Below are 17,741 nucleotides of genomic sequence, written 5' to 3' on the forward strand. Positions count from 1 at the left end.
TCTCACTTAGGAAGAGAAATCATTTTAAACATTTTAAAACTCACACAGGTACACACATATTTTATATGCACAGATGTGTGTGTGTGTGTGTGTGTGTGTGTGTGTGGTCTGTGAGAACAAAGAACATAATTAACTTTTCAGCTGTCAGGGAAGGACTTCTGAGGAAGTAATATTTAAATTGATGCCAGAATTATGAATAGAATGTAGCCAGCTGAAAGGGCAGGTGGCAGGAGAATAAGAGAAAGAACATTCTAGGCCCAGGAAGTAAACTGCATATCTCTGCGGAAGTCTGGTCCTGCTGAGCATTAACGGATCAGCTAGTTCCTCGCAGTGGGCTCTGGGTGCCGTCACCACTGTTAATCAGTGTGACAGGGAACTTCTGGCTTTGAGATGAGGGCATACTTTGTCCTGATCAAGAGCCAGAGTCATTCTTTTTCAGGGAAAGAAAGATGGCCCATAATGATCTCTCCCTTTCCTGCACAGGATTCTGTTGCATATCCTCCACATTCTCTTCCACGTCTTTTCCACACAGATCTCAGATGCTCTGAGACCTCTTGAGAGCATCACAACTCCTTTCAACAGTGCGGGCCATCTCACCGTGGTCCTAGCCCAGGTCTCAGCAGGCACTGGGAGATGTGGCCTGGAAATTCTTCTTGGCCTCTCTTCTAGACTGAGCAGAATGAAGAAACATCCAGGCACCAAGTTTTACAGAAAGAGAGCATTCAAATATTACTCTTACAACTTTTTCTCAGAGTAAGAGCATCAATGAGGGTAATAGACCTTGCCTCCTACAGTATATTGGATTATGGTTGGTAGAGCCTATGGATCCCATTCAAGAGACTGAGGAAGCTTTCCATATGCAAGTGACATTCAGAACTGAGTCATTGCCTAGAGAGCAAATTCGACATTTTAGTAGCAGAAAACAATGACAAACTACACACCTTTAACACACACAGCTGCCAAAGTGAACTCAAAGGTAATCAACAAGAAAGGCAAGAGAAAATGAGCAGTTATTAAGGCAGCTGGGGGATGGGGAGGGAACAGATGGGAAGGTACTTGCTGTGTAAAGTGCAACGTGGTGACTACAGAGAACTCTACTATTACACATAACAAAGAACACATATATTTTATAAGGTTTGATCACTATTCATAACTCCACAAGTGTGCATGTATATGAATTCAGTTTGGGGTGTGAGTCCTACTACCAGCTTCCAGCTGAGACAGCTGACCCGGGCTTTTTATATTTATTTAATTTTTTCCTAATCTTGGCTGGCCAGAACCTACCTCCTCTCAGCTTCAGCACCACAGCTCGTCACTCTCTGCCCCAGGCTTCCGGACTGCACCGACAGTGGGGATAAAACGGGCCTGAGAGGCTCAGAATCACTGGTCTGCAGAGCTTCAGCCTCGACCGCCCTTGTGCGCTCATCTCCTGTCGGCATCTCTGTGACATGAGTCTCGGAGTGGGCTCCAGCACCTCCCGCCCATGGCGTGGCCCGGGGCTGCTGCTCCTGGGGCTGCTGCTGCTGCCAGCTGTGGTTGCCCACACCAAGGGTGAGAACAGAGGCAAAGAGGGGAGGGACCTGGGGAGGCCGGGAGAGAGGCCGGGAACCCCCGCGCTGGGGCAGTCTTTAACCGCCTGCGAAACCCGCTACCCCGCTACGCTTTACTGAGCGTACATGGTAAGTGTGCAGGCACTGTGACAAGCGCTGTCCCGTGCGCTTCACCACCTAGGCAACAATACTTCTTTACTGAGTTAGATATGGTTCGTAGACTAGGAAATGAAGGCCACACGTAGTGAGAAATGTCCCTGAGGAACGTTTAAGCATCCTAGGAGTTACCACGCCATTTCCCACTCTCATCTCCTCCTGTCCCTCCCACCTCCAATCCCTAGAAGACCCTGAAGAAGGAGAAGAGGAACTGCAATGCATGTGTGTGAAGACCACCTCCGGAGTCCACCCCAAGCACATCATGAGCCTGGAGGTGATCCGGGCCGGACCCCACTGCCCCACCTCCCAACTGCTGTGAGTCCTCACACTTGCACTTCACCCTCTGCTTCTGCTGCCCTTACCTGTCACCCTTCTACACCCACCTCCACCCACAGCCTAATCCCTTGTTCAAGTCCATCCCTTAAAAGGCGCGCCTCTTCTTCCCCTGGCAGAGCCACGCTGAAGAATGGGAGGAAAATTTGCCTGGACCCACAAACCCCCAGGTATAAGAAAACAATGAAGAAATTCATGGAGAGTAAGCTGCTAACTGCCTAAATCTGCACATTCGCTCTATAAAGTGTTTTGGTTTTGTTTTTGGTTTTCATTTTCAATTAAACTGTGGGAAAATCTGATGTTTTTATTATCCTTCAATTTCTAAATAAAAACAAATCAAGTTACGGTATATTCTAAACATTTCTGAATAGAGCAAAGACATAGTATTGACACATCACAATTTCCAAAAAGAAAAAAAAATCTCCAGAATTTTAAGCAAGAATATATTTTGAAGGAAGATTTGATTTAATAAAGACTGGTTTTGCTTGATGTTATATGTTGGCTGAGAAGTATTTGCAGATTTACATGATTGTATTACTTAATAGCTACTTATTCATATATTAATGTTATAATTAGCTTTGTCAATAAATACTAACAGCACTTAAGCTTTACTGGACTACTTTTTAAAAAATAAATAAATGAAACAGACTTTGCTTTTATCTCCTTAAGATTTGTACTATATCTCAGTATTAGAAAATTAATAAAAATAAAACCAGGATCTCTACTACTTAATGGAATATTGATATTTTCCAGAGAAGAACATTACAATAGTTTACTCTTTCTTGGTTCTTTGATAGTGTTGACTTTTCGCAAAAATGAATGTTAAGTTCTTGTACCCACATTACTGCCTATGATGAATCCTACATAAGGCAAACTATAAAATTGGTTTTTATTACATTCCATTGAAATACCATGAGTGTTGCTCTAAGCACACAAATGTCTTGAATAGATTTTTTTTCCCCCCTCAGTATTCTCAGGTTCAGTGAAACCTTATTTTCAGTTACCACTGATCCACGAATCCCTTCACATTGGAGATATTGAGGTTACATGTGAAACAGCTGTGGAAACCAGGAGAGGTACAGGTTGTATTTTCATTCATGCTTTAGGAAAACACTACTATACTTTGAGGAGAAAGGAAGACATTGCAAGATGGTTGTGTTATGCATTGCTTCTGTAATAAATTACCACAAGCTCAATGACTTAAATAACACGAATTTATTATCTTACAGTTCTGGAAGTCACAAGTCCAAACTGGGTCTTATGCGCTAAGCTCAAAGTGTCCTCAGAGCTCCATTTTTTTCTGAAGGCTCTAGGAGAGAATCCATTTCCTTGTCTGTCTCAGTTTCTAGAGGCCACCTACAGTCCTCAGCTCATGGCCCCTTCCTCTACGTTTAAGCTGTATCACTCCAACCTCTACTTCCGTTGTCACCCCTGAGCCTTCTATGTCTTATAGCCTGCCTGCCTCTTAAAAGGACCCTGATAATTATGTTGGGCCCACGTGGGTAATCCAGGATAATGTTACTATTTCAAGATTACCACATCTTCAAAGACTTTTTTGCCATATAAGGTAACATTTTCACAGGTTCTGAGCATTACAGCATGGAAATCTTGGGAAGAGGGTTGTATTATTCTGCTAACCATAATGAGCAAGAAGGAAAAACCTAGTTGAGGCAGGAGAAAACTGCATACCTTCGCTAACGTCATTTCAATCTAATATGTGGCAATGTTTGTGTAGAAGAAGGAATTGGACTGCTAAGAAAAATATGGAGAGCGGTACAATTCAGTTTCCACGGAGAGGTGGGGGATTGGGAGAGGTTTTGACAAACTAGTTAAATAGATACTATTTAGAGGCTTGTGAAGTACTGTAGTATTATCTAAACTTCCACTCACATTGCCTGTTATGTGATATTGTTTGCATTATAGATTTGAGATAATCTCAGAAAGGTTAAGGACTCTTCCGAGGCCACAGTTTATTGGAGGCTGAGAAGATCAGTCTGACTTCCAAGCCCTTGCTCTTGCTTTCACACTATGCTGTCTTTCACACAGGCCAGTGACATGTTAGCTAATTTTTCATAAGTAACTGTCCCATAAAAGAGCTCTTTGAGAGTGGAGTAGGAATTTGCCATGGGAGCAAAGGGAAGAATGGAGCTGCCAAAAGGTGAACATTACGTAGAAAGACACAAAATCACTGAGTCCTCAACACGTTTATTGTTCTGCAGAGCTGAAATGTCCTGGGGAAGGTGAACGATGGTCTCTCATTTGGTGTTTTTTACCTTCAGTCCACCTTATGCACAGTCACCTGAATAATCTTTCCAAAACACACATACTTCATTGCATAAAACATTCCAGGTCAAAAGTCCTGAGCATAGCACCCAAGCCTGTGTCACACTCACTTCCTCTCTGTGCCTTAGTTTCTTCATCTATGAAATGGAGATATTATGAGAGTCTGCTTCATAAATTACTGTGAGGACTAAATAGAATATGTTTGCAGAACACCCGACATAGTTCCTCATGCAGAGTCTGTGCTTAAAACTTAGCAACTATTAATTATTCATATCGCTCTCAATTTTGCTCTCAATTCACCACCCCACTTAGTTTGAAGGGTTGAGTTAGGCATTTAACAGAGTGATTCTTGGTGCTAAGTAGCAAAAAATGGTTGCAATAACAATAAAATTTTCTCAAAACAAATGAGCTTCGGGAGAGAAAGCATTGAAAATGGGGCGTGGGTGGTACAGAAAAGTTTTGCTCATTTTCCTTTTAGTGTCTCAAACAACACACTTAATTGGAATTAGTAGGCGTGACTAATTAGTAGGTGTGACTCAAAGGGCCAAATGACCAAAGCAAAAATTTTCAAAGTCGACTAATGCTGGCGGTGCCTTGCAAATACTCCCTTCAGAACTACCTTGGCTAAAGAACACTTGCAAGGTGCCACCTTTATCAGCAATGGTATCCAGAGAGGGCCTTCCTGCCTGGAAATACCCAAGCTAGGCAGCTGTTTACTGTAGTTTCCTGCTGTTTTAAACATTTGTGGAGTGATAAAGATTGAATGTACTTAACCCCCTTTTTTTTTTTTTTTGGCTGGCTAGAGACAGCCAGCAGAAAATGTTCACAAACTAGGCACTTACTGCATAGTCATGAACCCTATCAACTACAACAAAACCACCAAAGAATATTTTGCTCTTAGCAGTTGTTCCACATTTTTCTAATTTTTGCTTTTTTCCCTTCTAAGGCCTTTGTGATAAAAATAGTTTCCTTTTCAATGCCTAGAGCACTGAAGTTTTAGTTGGTTTTAAAGTTATATCCACATTTTTTCTCATAAAAGATAATGGATGCGTATTTATTATATATATCACAGAAAATATAGAGGAAATAAGGAGGAAACTTTAAAAACTAGCTTCACTACTCAAAACTGTTCTTTTTCTTTTAAAAAATATTAGTCTTTTGAAATTGTTGAGGAACATGAGAGAATTCCCCCATTGTACCCTTCTTTAGTTCTTATGGTTGAACTAGTTAGAAAATAATAAAATTGACACACGATTAGATTAACAGCAGGAAAAAAAAACAATTTAACGTATGCACATGGGAGTATCACAATATAATGCTCAGATCATAAAATGAGGCTCAAAGAAATGATTGAACTAGACATCTTTTTATTCTTTTTAGACAAGGAAACAATACATTTCTGAGAAATTGACAAGAAAAAGAAAGTGCTCATTAGAAAAGAATCTAAGCAGGTTTAGGTATTCCTTAGTAAGGAATGTAAACAAAGTTTGAGCTTGGGTAGGAAATTAGTAAAGGTGTTTAAAGGTTTGTTTACACATGCTTTTTCAACTCTGGATTTTATAACTCTTGTGATAAGTTTGCCTTTTGGCCCTTTAGGAGCGGGAAGGACACCCATCATGGAGATTTATTTCCTGCTTTTGGGGAGACAGAGGAAAGTCAGCGAGTTCTCTCTACTCTTTCTGCTTCTTAGGTGATTTTAGTTCAAAATAATATGCCATTGCAGGATATTTGGGGCAGCCTGCCCCGGGGCCCAAGAATGTGGTTATCAAGTGAACTGCTAATTTTCAATAAAATACCATTGTATGCAATCATGAAGGAATCGCAGTAATGACTTTATTACATTGACACTTGTTTGGGAGCATTTCATGTCCCAATTTGGGGTAATAGAATAAGGTTTTACTAGGCCGGAGGAAGAATGTGGAACCCATGTGATCTAGCATTCACTTACACATTTACAGGTACTATGTATGTATATAGTCCACTGTATGTTTATTTATGTGTGAATATATATATGCATATATGTATTTATATACACATACCCGTAAAAGAAGTTCACAATCCAATATTTATACTTGCTTTGCACAATGTATTCTGACATTTTTCCATACTATCCTATCCTACTTCATCCACTTTTTAAAAATGTTGTCCACAAGCTCGTAAAGTGATGTCATAACCCACTGATGAATCATAACTTTCGATTTGAAAATATTGCTACAGTTCTTTGACTAAAGAGTCAAGTTTTAACATTCTGTGTTGGAGTCTACACTCTAATTAGTGCTTAGGGAGTCAGGAGAGGCAGTATGTTCAGGATCAGCAGGATAGTTAAGTCTCTTTGCCTATAGTCCACCTTCAATCTAAATCTCCAGGTCCGACCTGGGATTGAAGTCTTTGAGAAACCCATGAGGAGCAGCTTTTGAGGGGAAGATGTAACATGAAGTAGAATGTTATCTAGATTGTTGAAATTCTTCATCCTTTACATCTGGGGGCTCTTACTTATTCTCATTGCCCATTCTGCTTTGATCACGCACATCCCAGTTTGGGTTCTCATGCAAACTGAATTGAGGGTAGAAAATACATTGCTTTCTAGGAAGGCTTAAATAAGGCAAACGCCCTTAGTGAATTTAATTCGTGGTTTTATATTTATTTCTTCTTCCACAGTAGCGCTTTTCCTTATCCCTATAACTGTTGTTGGCTTTAGCCCAGAGAGTTGTTGAATAAGACAGTCTTGGGTTACATCTCAATTTTGACTCTGTGTGACCCTGAGTCTCCTGGGTCTCCTCATCTGATAAACAAGGACAGTTCTGTCCAACTCACAGGGCTCTGGAAAGGAGTAAATCTTACTTATAGTAGTACCCAGCATGGGTCTGACTCAGAATTAAAACCAAATAAATGAAAGTTATTTTTCTTCTTTTCTTTAGAGTTTTATCTCCAGAGCACATATCATTTACGAACAGCAGTGGCCACAATCCTTGATCTAATAAGCAACTCATTAAGAACATGGCCAACAAGTAGAACTTCCTCCCTGCACAGAAACACACCCAAAGCTTGGGTGCTGATAACTAGTTACAAAAAATATTTAACATGATAGACACAAGCTGTATTTTCCATTCATGGTAACAACTAAAAGAAAGTCAAACAACAAAACCACAATGTTTATTAACCAGCGTATCTATGAGATTTAAATATACATAGGACATCTGGTGATTGGGAGCCTGGCTTAATTGTCTATGTAGTAAAGAAAACAAGGAAAAGAAATAAACTTTGGATGTAATTTTGTCAAATATTTATTTCTTTGCTGAGGCAGACACAACATGGGGCTTACACTATTATTAGCCAGCCTTGTGGTGAGAGGTAGTAAAAGTTGAAAGCAGAGCAGCCATCAAAGCAGAGCTGGAATAATCAACTCTTAACTTACCATCTGTGTTGGCGATTCAGTCTTCTTTTTCCAGTAATTCTAGGGATGATAATAGAATCTACTAGGGGAAAAGAAATAAAGCAATTTGTACATATCTTCATAGAATAGCAATTAAACTGACCTGTAATTATGTGTTTATCTGTTTCCTCCTTTAGATCAGGGAATAAAAGGTCATGCCTTTATTCACAGACATTATAACACATTCATGCCATTTGTCCCATCAATGATTTGCATGATATGTTGGTTAGAGTCATGTCTGTAACTATAAGAGAATATGCTAAGAGTTCTCTTTGTCTGTTCATTAACCCATCCAATCACACACAGATGCTATAACATATGTTCACTAAACGTTATTTGGTTGTAGATATTCACATGTAAAATACACACAACCAAGCCATCCTTTCTCCACTTACACCATAATTTCCACCATATTAATTGAATCTCATATTTCTTGAATGTCCTCAACCACTTTAGAAATGGTAATCAATGGACTAGATCAGTCATACACTTCCACGGTCACCCCTTTAAAATAAATGTCATTCAGAATCTTCTGCCTTCAAGATCACCTGATTATGTGGACAGAGCCTACAAGGGAAAAATAAAAACAAAAATATTCTTGGCCAAAAACTGGAGGATAATTAACATTGGGACGTACTATCAACATTATGCTCGATATCAAGCTTTTATGATTATTCATAATTTTTCTAGTTGAAATTTGGGTCTTTAAGCTATGCATGCTATTTTCTTCTGTGGTTTAAACATTCATCTTTCAACTTCCTAAATTTTGTTTCCATAATATCATAATTTCATAATGATGCTGTCATCTCCAAAAAAAATTGCTTATGTGATTATTTCTAAGAAAAGTTTCTCCATTTCCTTATTCTTTTACAATTTCCATATTCCTGAATTTCTTCTTATTATACTATATCATTTGTTTAGTGAGTACCACTTTCCAAAGTTCAGAAAACAGTTTCAAGAAAATAGAGATGAAGAACCATTTATAAAAATATTTTTAAAAATCAATAAACATAAAAAACCTGCCCAAAGCTAATATATCAAATGGTTCTCAGTGTTAAGTGAATAATTTAAAATATTCGTAGGCTGATCATGTCATTAGATTTTCATGCCAGGAACAGAAATGTAAATAATCTGGCATTGAAGAAGAAAATAGGCTAAAAGAAGAATTTTATGTTAGAAGTTGGACTTTATCTAACTTTATGTCTCCTACTACACCTACCACTTTGCCTTACACACATAAATGAAAAAAAAAAAATAATAAGATGAATAGCTATTATCCACTCACTTCCTTCCCAGACTTTGGATCTCTAATTAGCTAGTCCCTCTCATTTATCATGAAGCAAATGGTCCATGAAGGCCAAACATACTCTAGCTCTACTTGAGGCAGTCAGCCAAGACCTCCCTTGCTTTATTCCTGACATTGCACCCTTTCTGTTCTAGACCTGGACAGATCAGGCCCTCTGGGCTTTGAATATATTTGCAAGTTTCACTTGTGTTCTTTGGAATTATTGACAGACCTTGGCTTCAGAACTTTCTAGGAACTGGTTCAGACTCATTTCTCTGACTGTTCTAGGTAGGATACTCTTCCCCAGCTCTTATACTACAATGCAAACTTGGCTCATCTGGCTCATGCTGATAACTGAGTGGTCAAAATAGGCAAAAGAAAGTAGAGACATTTTAGGCTGTTGCAATCCTTCAAGGACAGTTTCTTGATGTCTTGACCTCAAGACACATTGGTTACAGGAAACAGTGGTCTGAAATCATTTGTTCATGCATTATTTCAACAAAAATTTGTTGAATGCTTAGTATGTACTAAGTCTTCTTGGAAATGAGCAATGTGAAGAGAAATGAGGTATATCTCCATTGCAGAGTACATAATTCAGCATGGGAGTGTATAAACCAGTGATCCTGAACAATGTGATCTGTATCCAAGGACCAAGGTAACCCCTGAGATGGAGTCAAAGATTTTCTGATGGAGGCGGCACTTGAAATGGCTCCTTAGTGACAGGCAGGAACCTCTAGGACTAGACAATGCCTTTCCTCCTACTTTATGTCTCCGCACTTTCTGCTTTGATGTGAAACTCTAGGTTAAAAAAAAAAAAAACTATTTACTTTTGTTCTTGGGTCATATCATACTGCTTCCAGCTTCTATGCCTTTTTTTTTTTCCTGGAGTGGGCCCCCACCCGTCACCTTATGTAGCACCCTCCTCTACAAAGTTTTCTCTGATAGCTCCCAACTTTCCAAGAAAGGGTATCACATGCCCCCTCCTCTGAGTGCCCAGAAAGCTCTGCACATGGCTGACTGTCATGGACCTCCAGACAACTCCACATCTGTCTGTTCTGCTCCCATAGACTATAAATTCAGTAGTGGCAAAATTCATCTTTTCCCTCTTTGTAGCCTAATTTAGAACTTTTTTAGTTCCTAGCTTATAAGTGGTAGGTAAATGTCGAAGGGATGAATGGATAGGTGAATAAAAAATAGAATAAATAGAGCGGTTTCCGTTGGAAAGGTTTTGCTAGCAGAAATGTGAAAGATGAACAGTGTTAAGCAGAAGAGTTTCACTGACACAAAACAGACATCTGATTTAAATAGTCTTAAAAAGCAGAGAAAGAGAGAGAGAGAAAAAAGAATCTCTGTTGGTTTGCATAAGTAAAAAGTTCAGGAGTAAATCAGAGCCATCTGGGGGACATAGGTGTCTGAACAAGGTCCTTAATAATTTGTCCCATTTCATGTGCTTTCCTCTGGGCCAGCTTCATTCTCAAGCAGACTCTCCAAAGTATTGGCTAACCTCTGAGCCCCATTTTACCAGTTTAGTAAACACCAGGGATAATTAAGAACCTCTTTTTCACTTGTTTCAATAGAAACTCTAGGAACTGTTTCTCATTTGGCCAGGCTTGGGTCACTTACCCGTCTCTGAATCAATCAGCAGGGTTGTGGGGTGGTCCCTTTGGGAAGGAACTGAGAAACAGGTCATCTCAACTGAATCCCACAGACTGAACACAGATAAGTCAATGGTGTGTTACCAGAAGAAAGAGAAAGAGAAGCCAGACATACAGTCTCTGGGGACACTTGAAATGAGAGGCTGACCTTGTTCCTGGTATACACTAATGCCCTTGGCCTGTAGTGGTGGATTCGTCCAGGAATTTAATGTCATGTTCAGACATTTTCACTCTTCTCCCCACAGACCGGAGTCATTAGATAATTTTAGGAAATAGAGATGACAGTTGTGTGGGAATAAGTTCTTAAGGCAAACTAGGGGTAGAGCACAGCTCCACTGCCCATTCCTGCCTGCCAGTCAGCATGGTTTATTCTCAGAATGGAGCAGTGTCTTGGCCTAAGTGCCCCAGAAAAAGCAGAGCTATCAGCCTGCCATGAGGCAGATTTATTTGGGGGAATTATTCCCAATGTACAGGATTGGGCAAAGGAGAAGAGTGAAATAGAAAAAAGAGTGCAAATAACTGGGGTTTAATCCAACTGGAGACCCTTTGAGAAATCATGTAGAATATTGGCCTAGAACATGAAAGAGGAGGAAGTATTTACTGATTGCCTATTGATTGCCTCCTGTTCCTCACTGTGCAAGAGATTTTCCACAGCTGTGACAGAGAACTTTCGGGGCACAAAGATACCTGGTACAGCTAAGGCGAGTTGCTGTAGGTTCACACTTTCATGCAGTTGGTGGCTCCAGCAATAACCAGAGTAAAGCAATGGGCCTGTATTGTACTAAATGTCACCTCTGAAAGATTTGTAATGATTCCAGGGCAAAAGGGAATTAACCACCAAAGCTTCCATTTTAAAGAGTCTTCCATATCTTTAAGTCATTGCTTACATGGGTTTAAAGATTATGCATAAAAACCCAGCATTCAACTCTTGCAAAAGTAATTGGCTTGAAGAGACACTTGTTCAAACGAGAGAATGAATGTATTTATTGTACTAGACTACAGCATCCCTGTGCTTTTAAATATCTCTACATTTTGGATGATAGAGACTCTCATGGATTCAAATGACATATTAAGGAGAAAATAACAACTACCAAAAAAGGAAATATTCTTTTTTTACTTCATTTCCAAAAACAAGTGTTTTTGATTAAGCCATTCCCAGGAGTCAAATTCCACAAAATCTACAAATGTTTTCTGCATCTTGACATGCTTCATTTCCTTTTCTTTTCTTTTTCTTTTTTTCTTTTTTTTTTTTTTGGCAGCTCCTGTAGATAAATTAGAGTTCTAATTTCCCTGAGTACTCTCATTTATGTCAGCTGTGAGTTGCATCTGGATCCCATTACAGCAAACATTTTGTTTTTCTTCAGTTACAAGAAATAGATGAGAGATTTAGACATCACTATTAATGCTGAAGACAAATAATTTAAATCTATGAAACACGATGAAGTGTTCAAACTGGGACAGCAGTTACTTTGGATTTGCATATTTGGGCAATATGAACTCAACAAAAATTCAATTTCCTTTCTAGAAAGCTACCAAGTAAAGTATGCATGTCCACTGATTGTATTTTGGTGGTATCCTAAACTGAGAAAGAAAAACAAACTTTTTAGTTTGAAACAATTTTAAATTTACAAAAGTTGCAAAGATAATATAGTTTCAGTGTACTCTTTACCGAGTTTCCTCTGTTGTAAACATTTTACATTACCATGCTGCATTGGCCAAAGCTAAAAAACCAACAATGGCACATTACTATTAACAAAACTCCAGAGTTTATTTAGATTTCACCAGCTTTTCCGCTATTGTCCTCCTTCTACTCTAGGATGCAATCCAAGGCACCACATTGCAGTTGTCATGTCTCTATACTTTCCTCTGGACTGTGAGTTTCTTAGTCTTTTCCTATTTCTCATGACCTTGACAGTTTTGAAGAGTACTAGTCACCTATTTAATATTCTTCAATTTAGGTTTGCAGAATGTTGTTCTCATGGTTAGACTCGGCTTATGAACTTTTGGAAATGTTACCGAAGAGGTAATGTGCCTTTCTCATCCCATCATATCAGGAAGTACATAATATTGACTTGACATCACACTAATGATATCAGCCTTCATCATTTAGTTAAGAAGATGAATCTTTGCCAGATTTCTCCGTGGACTTCTCCAATGGTAGAGTAACTATTACTATTTTCAGAATCAGACACATAAGAAAATATAACAAGCTGTATCTATGCCACAGAAGAGAGTTGTGCTGTTAGTGAAACAGAACGATAGAGATGTATGACCGTTTTGCTGTGTTTCCATTTTAGAATGAGTAAACGTGAACTATTCAACTAAGGGAATAACAAACAGATTTTAAAGAATCACTCCTCTATGGAACTTCTTAACCAGCTATCACAGAGCGTTTCTATCAGCGTAATGGTTAAAAAACATTCTTCCTGGATTTGAGAACCAGGCTCAGTATCCTGTGACCTTAGGGAAGTTACTTACTTAACCTCTCCACACCTCAGTTTCTTTTTTTTAATTTGTAACCTGAAAGTTCCATAAAGATAACATTTACTTCACAGGGATGTCTGAAAGATTGACTGAGTCAATATTTGGTAAACTCTTAGAAGAGCACCTGGAATTTAGCACAAAATAAATGTGCTGCACCTTGGAGTGGGTGCAGAGGTTAAGTAACTTGCCCATGGTCTGTGGCAATAAATAAAGGAAGTGACCTGTTTCATATTTATTCAGAATCTTGCAAGCTCTTATAATTTGTCAGCTACTATGTTTATTGAAGAAGAAAAAAGCAAACTTTCAGTGACCTGTTAAAGTTTGTTCCATAAACAAGAGAGATTAGAGAAAAAAAAAATTTCTTCATGCCTTTCTGACTTTTATAAAGTTTATAAAATGAGCCTGTATTATATTTACAATTAGAAAACAAAACAATGCATCTCTTGTTTTAAAGAATAGCTTTTGTATTTCTGGGCCAGTTTCCCAACAAATTCCAGGAACAATGACATGAAGAGTAACCACACAAGCTCTCAATTATTCATGAGCTAGTCACATGTTTTATAAAATTTAGATGATTTCTTGTTTCCTAGTGCTTAATGCAAATTTTAATATTCTTTTAATTTCTCTAGTTTTTCTCTCAGGACTATACTGATAAAGTATTTTTAAGGGCAGTCATTTATTTTGTAAAATGTTTCCAATAAATAATATGGAGAGTCTTTAATTCAAACTCCCTTTTTACAGATGAGGTGATCAAAAGTAGGACTACAAAATAAATCAAATGATTGATCTCAACAGCAAAAAAAAAAAAAAAAACTCAGATAAATGCTTCCCTTGTAGAGTATAGATGCACCTTCCTTTTAGAAAGCCTGATATAGAAAATTTTAAACGCACGAAGAAACTTTTCCATTACAATTTTTTCTTTATAGAAGGATTTGCACAGGTTGAGTTTCTGTTTAGGCAATATTGGAAAGAGCTATATCCACTTTATTTATTTAAACAAACGTTTATAATCCCTTAATCCATGCTGGCTCTCACAAATGTTGACTCATTTCTCATAACTACATTAGAGTAGGCAAATAAATCTTTAATAACTTGTAGATGATAGCTGGCAACTTAAATGCAGGTGGTTTCACTGCTCACCAGGTGGCTGGCTATGGAGTACAGGCTCTTATCCCCTGAGCTTGGCTGCTTGGAACCCCATCCATAGACATATATCCCTGGGCCAGAGGCTATTCTTTTCTCCTCTCTTGCCTCCCATCATATCCCGGGTCTCCAAAAGGTCTGAATTCAACCTGGAAAATTACACTTAATCATCGAATCAATCAATGATTTTACAAGGCGTCAGGTTCAAAGACTAAAATTCCTAGCCAGAAAACAGAGACATGCAATGTTTGTTTCTAGAGAAAAGGGGATTGATACTGAAAGTTCTGTAGAAATGGGGTTTTATATGTGATGTGGCACTTCATATTCCATCTGCACACCACTGGAGTAAGGGTGCTGTATAGAGGATCCCCACTCCCAAATGTCCAAGTGCTATTTTGTCCAAGGATAGACCAGAAGAGGTGAACCCCATGAGCCTGCAGGACTAGACCCTCCACAGTTTCAAGGAGACCTCCAGTCCCATATTTCATAGATCAAATATGAACCCTTCATACATGGAAAAGGATATCGCCCATAAATTTTGGAAGTTCCAACATTACAGACCGAAGAAGGAAGCTCAACCAGGTACAGAAGAGGAGATTATATTATAACCCTCAATTTATTGAAATTAACACTGGATTCATCTTTTTTTTTCAAATTAATTAATTTATTTTTTATGGTGACATGGCTTCAACTTTTGACACTCATCCCTGTTACCACCAAATGGAAAATAAAAACAAGATATATTAAGTGCAATTTCGGAGTATACAACAAGAAAACAAGTCCAACTCTCTGGAATCCGAGATGACAACGGTATTTTAAACTGAGCCTTAATTTCAGGCGTATGAAATATGCAAAACTGAAATTTAGAGAGAGACAGAATACATATTAATGGAATATAGAGAGAGACAGCTAAGTAAAATTTACCCCCTCACCCCTCCTTGATTCCCCTAGGTCTGTTAACTAAAGAAACATAACTCTTTCCTTCTAAAGATGTGCCACCCTTGTCGGAGGGTCTCACGGATGCTCTCCAGCGTTTTCTCCTTTTCTGTCCTGAGCACTGGGGTCCCTGGGCACCCACGGTCTCCCCCTCGCAGGCGGTAGGTCCTGCGTGGTGGCGACTCACTCACTGCTCCTTTGGAGACTTGGGAGGAAGGAGACTATCCCAGAGTCAGCCTAGATACACCGCAGGCCACGCAGGATGGCTCCGGCGGGGCCTCCACCCTCAACACCCTACTGGGGCGGGGCCCGCCTTCCGGACCCCGGAACGATCAGCAAGTCTGGGACTTTCCCAGGACTGAGGGCTGCGACTATAGATAAAAGGGGTTCGCCGGTCTCGAGGAGCCACAGAGCCCGCTCAGCCAGCTCTCCCGCCAGCTCTCGCGCTCCAGGCACCGCCGCCCCGACAACCCGAGCTGAGCACCATGGCCCGCGCCGCGACCGCCGCCGCCACCCGCTCCCCTTCGCTCCTCCGGGCCGCGCTGCTGCTCCTGCTCCTGGCCGCCTCGTGCCGGCGCGCAGCTGGTGAGGCTCGGAGCCCTGGGATCTCACGGGAGGGACAGGAGACGGTGGGCGCCCATCGGGGGGACATCTCCGCTAACCGAGTCTGTTGTCCCCGCAGGGGCGCCCGTGGCCACTGAACTGCGTTGCCAGTGCTTGCAGACCTTGCAGGGGATTCACTACAAGAACATCCAGAGTGTGAAGGTGACGCCCCCGGGACCCCACTGCGGCCAAACAGAAGTCATGTAAGTGCCTCCTGGAGCTTCTGCTGCTGCTACCATGTCAGCCCCACGGTCCCGATGCCCCGACCCTGAGCCCCAGACCGACCTCCCGCCTCACGTGGATTCTCCCTTCTCTCTGCAGTGTCACTCTCAAGAATGGACAGGAAGTTTGTCTCAACCCCGAAGCCCCCATGGTTAAGAAAATCATCGATAAGATGCTAAACAAGTGAGTTATGTGAATAGAGTCACTGGTGACAGATATTGGCATCTGCTTTCTGAAAATTATATCAGAGAAACCCAGGGTTTCGTTGGGACCGAAAAATCATTATTTCACAATTAAATTTGCCATTAAGGTCACTAATGTGCGCTGGTGCAGAAGGATGTTTCCAGCACCCTCCATCCAATCCCTCTTTCCATCCTCATTCATATTAATGTGAGTCAAGCTGCCTTTATTAAAATTCTCATTGGCGTTGGCCAGTTATTCTAAAAAAGATTTCCACTTGTTATAAAAACAGGCATTTTTCTTCCAGTTTCTTATGGGCTTCACACCTGAAAAGCAAAACCCTTGTTTCTCTGCAATCTGGGCCCTAACGCTTAGTTTGTAGTGAAGAGCAGGGACTTTGCAGTGACACTGCACTGGGTACAAATCTGGATTCCACCACCTCTTTACCGTGTGACTCCAGGACAATTATTTGGCTTATCTAAGCTCATTAAAACAGGAAAAACAGTAGTAGTTACTACTTAGTGTTGCTATGAGGCTTAAGTGAGGCCCAGTGTGACAGATAATCAGCTGTCACTCTTTTTTGCTCTCTATCCAAGAGGTTCTGGCTCTTTGCAGCCAATAATTCAGTAAAAACCACAGACTCCCCCAATCCCTCACCACCACCACCACATTCCTAAATAAGAGTACCCAACAGCCTAGAGGTCTCTGCGACACAGTTTAGAAGTAAGAACTTGATGCCAGTCTGGTGAAACTAGAGTCAGAAAACTCTGGAACGTAGAGGGTAGGACAGGAGAAGAGTGCTGTGCAGAGGGTTTTCCTGAGTAGCTACTAAGGACAACTTTTTTCTGTTATAGGGGCGGCTCCAATTGACCAGAGGAAGAAGGAAGTTGGTTGTTGGCTATACCTGAAACAGGCCCTGCCCTTACAGGAATCAAAGAGGGTAACGAGAAATCATCAGCTCCCAAGAACACCTGGATTGGGCTTAATATATCTGAGCATCTCTTAGGAGAGTTCTTCTACTTATTTATTTATTTATTTATTTTCAGCTGGTTTTCAAAGATTTTGTGTTAATATTTTACATGCAAAGTCATTAAGGATGTAATTGACTCTACTTGTGCACTATACTGTTATTTTTATTGTTTATTTTGTCAAATCCGAGTTAGTTTAATTTTGATTCTTATTTAATTTGAAGGTAAAATGTTTGCAAGTATTCTCTAGTCATTAAATTAACATTTCCGAGAAGCCCACGGCCTGCTAGCCCCTAGGACAGAGGCTGGGGGATCCAAGCAAATAGTGATGTCATTGTCAAGGTTGGGAAACATATGTGTACATTTATTTTTGTCACTGTTTAGAAGAATGTCACTTGTTTATTGGAATTATTTCACAGTATATGCTTAACATTTCTCATGTTGAAGCTTTAAGAACTACAATGTTCTAAATATACCTTGGACATTTTATGTCTTTCTTGTAAGGCATAT

General features: G+C 40.0%; 2 protein-coding genes across 2 annotated transcripts; both read left to right on the forward strand.

Moving 5' to 3' along the window:
- The first annotated feature begins 1,397 nt into the window (after positions 1-1,397).
- Positions 1,398-2,326, forward strand: LOC102893024 (platelet factor 4-like). The gene is made up of 3 exons (XM_015593506.1): positions 1,398-1,551; positions 1,895-2,021; positions 2,159-2,326. Exons 1-3 carry the CDS (start codon positions 1,449-1,451, stop codon positions 2,259-2,261), a joined length of 333 nt encoding a protein of 110 aa, XP_015448992.1. The 5' UTR covers positions 1,398-1,448; the 3' UTR covers positions 2,262-2,326.
- A 13,317-nt stretch (positions 2,327-15,643) lies between these two features.
- Positions 15,644-17,393, forward strand: LOC102893266 (growth-regulated protein homolog gamma). Its single transcript, XM_006917306.3, has 4 exons — positions 15,644-15,843; positions 15,941-16,064; positions 16,183-16,266; positions 17,118-17,393. Exons 1-4 carry the CDS (start codon positions 15,744-15,746, stop codon positions 17,131-17,133), a joined length of 324 nt encoding a protein of 107 aa, XP_006917368.1. The 5' UTR covers positions 15,644-15,743; the 3' UTR covers positions 17,134-17,393.
- Positions 17,394-17,741: the final 348 nt, after the last annotated feature.

This window comes from Pteropus alecto, unplaced genomic scaffold, assembly GCF_000325575.1.
Source record: "Pteropus alecto unplaced genomic scaffold, ASM32557v1 scaffold237, whole genome shotgun sequence".
Classification (NCBI taxonomy): Eukaryota; Metazoa; Chordata; class Mammalia; order Chiroptera; family Pteropodidae; genus Pteropus; species Pteropus alecto.

Excerpts from the sequence above, each read along its gene's own strand:
- LOC102893024 (XM_015593506.1), top strand. The coding sequence starts at position 1,449 with ATGAGTCTCGGAGTGGGCTCCAGCACCTCCCGCCCATGGCGTGGCCCG. Across the intron at positions 1,552-1,894 it reads TGTGGTTGCCCACACCAAGG|ACCCTGAAGAAGGAGAAGAG; the intron begins GTGAGAACAGAG and ends AATCCCTAGAAG. Across the intron at positions 2,022-2,158 it reads TGCCCCACCTCCCAACTGCT|AGCCACGCTGAAGAATGGGA; the intron begins GTGAGTCCTCAC and ends TTCCCCTGGCAG.
- LOC102893266 (XM_006917306.3), top strand. The coding sequence starts at position 15,744 with ATGGCCCGCGCCGCGACCGCCGCCGCCACCCGCTCCCCTTCGCTCCTC. Across the intron at positions 15,844-15,940 it reads CTCGTGCCGGCGCGCAGCTG|GGGCGCCCGTGGCCACTGAA; the intron begins GTGAGGCTCGGA and ends TTGTCCCCGCAG. Across the intron at positions 16,065-16,182 it reads TGCGGCCAAACAGAAGTCAT|TGTCACTCTCAAGAATGGAC; the intron begins GTAAGTGCCTCC and ends TTCTCTCTGCAG.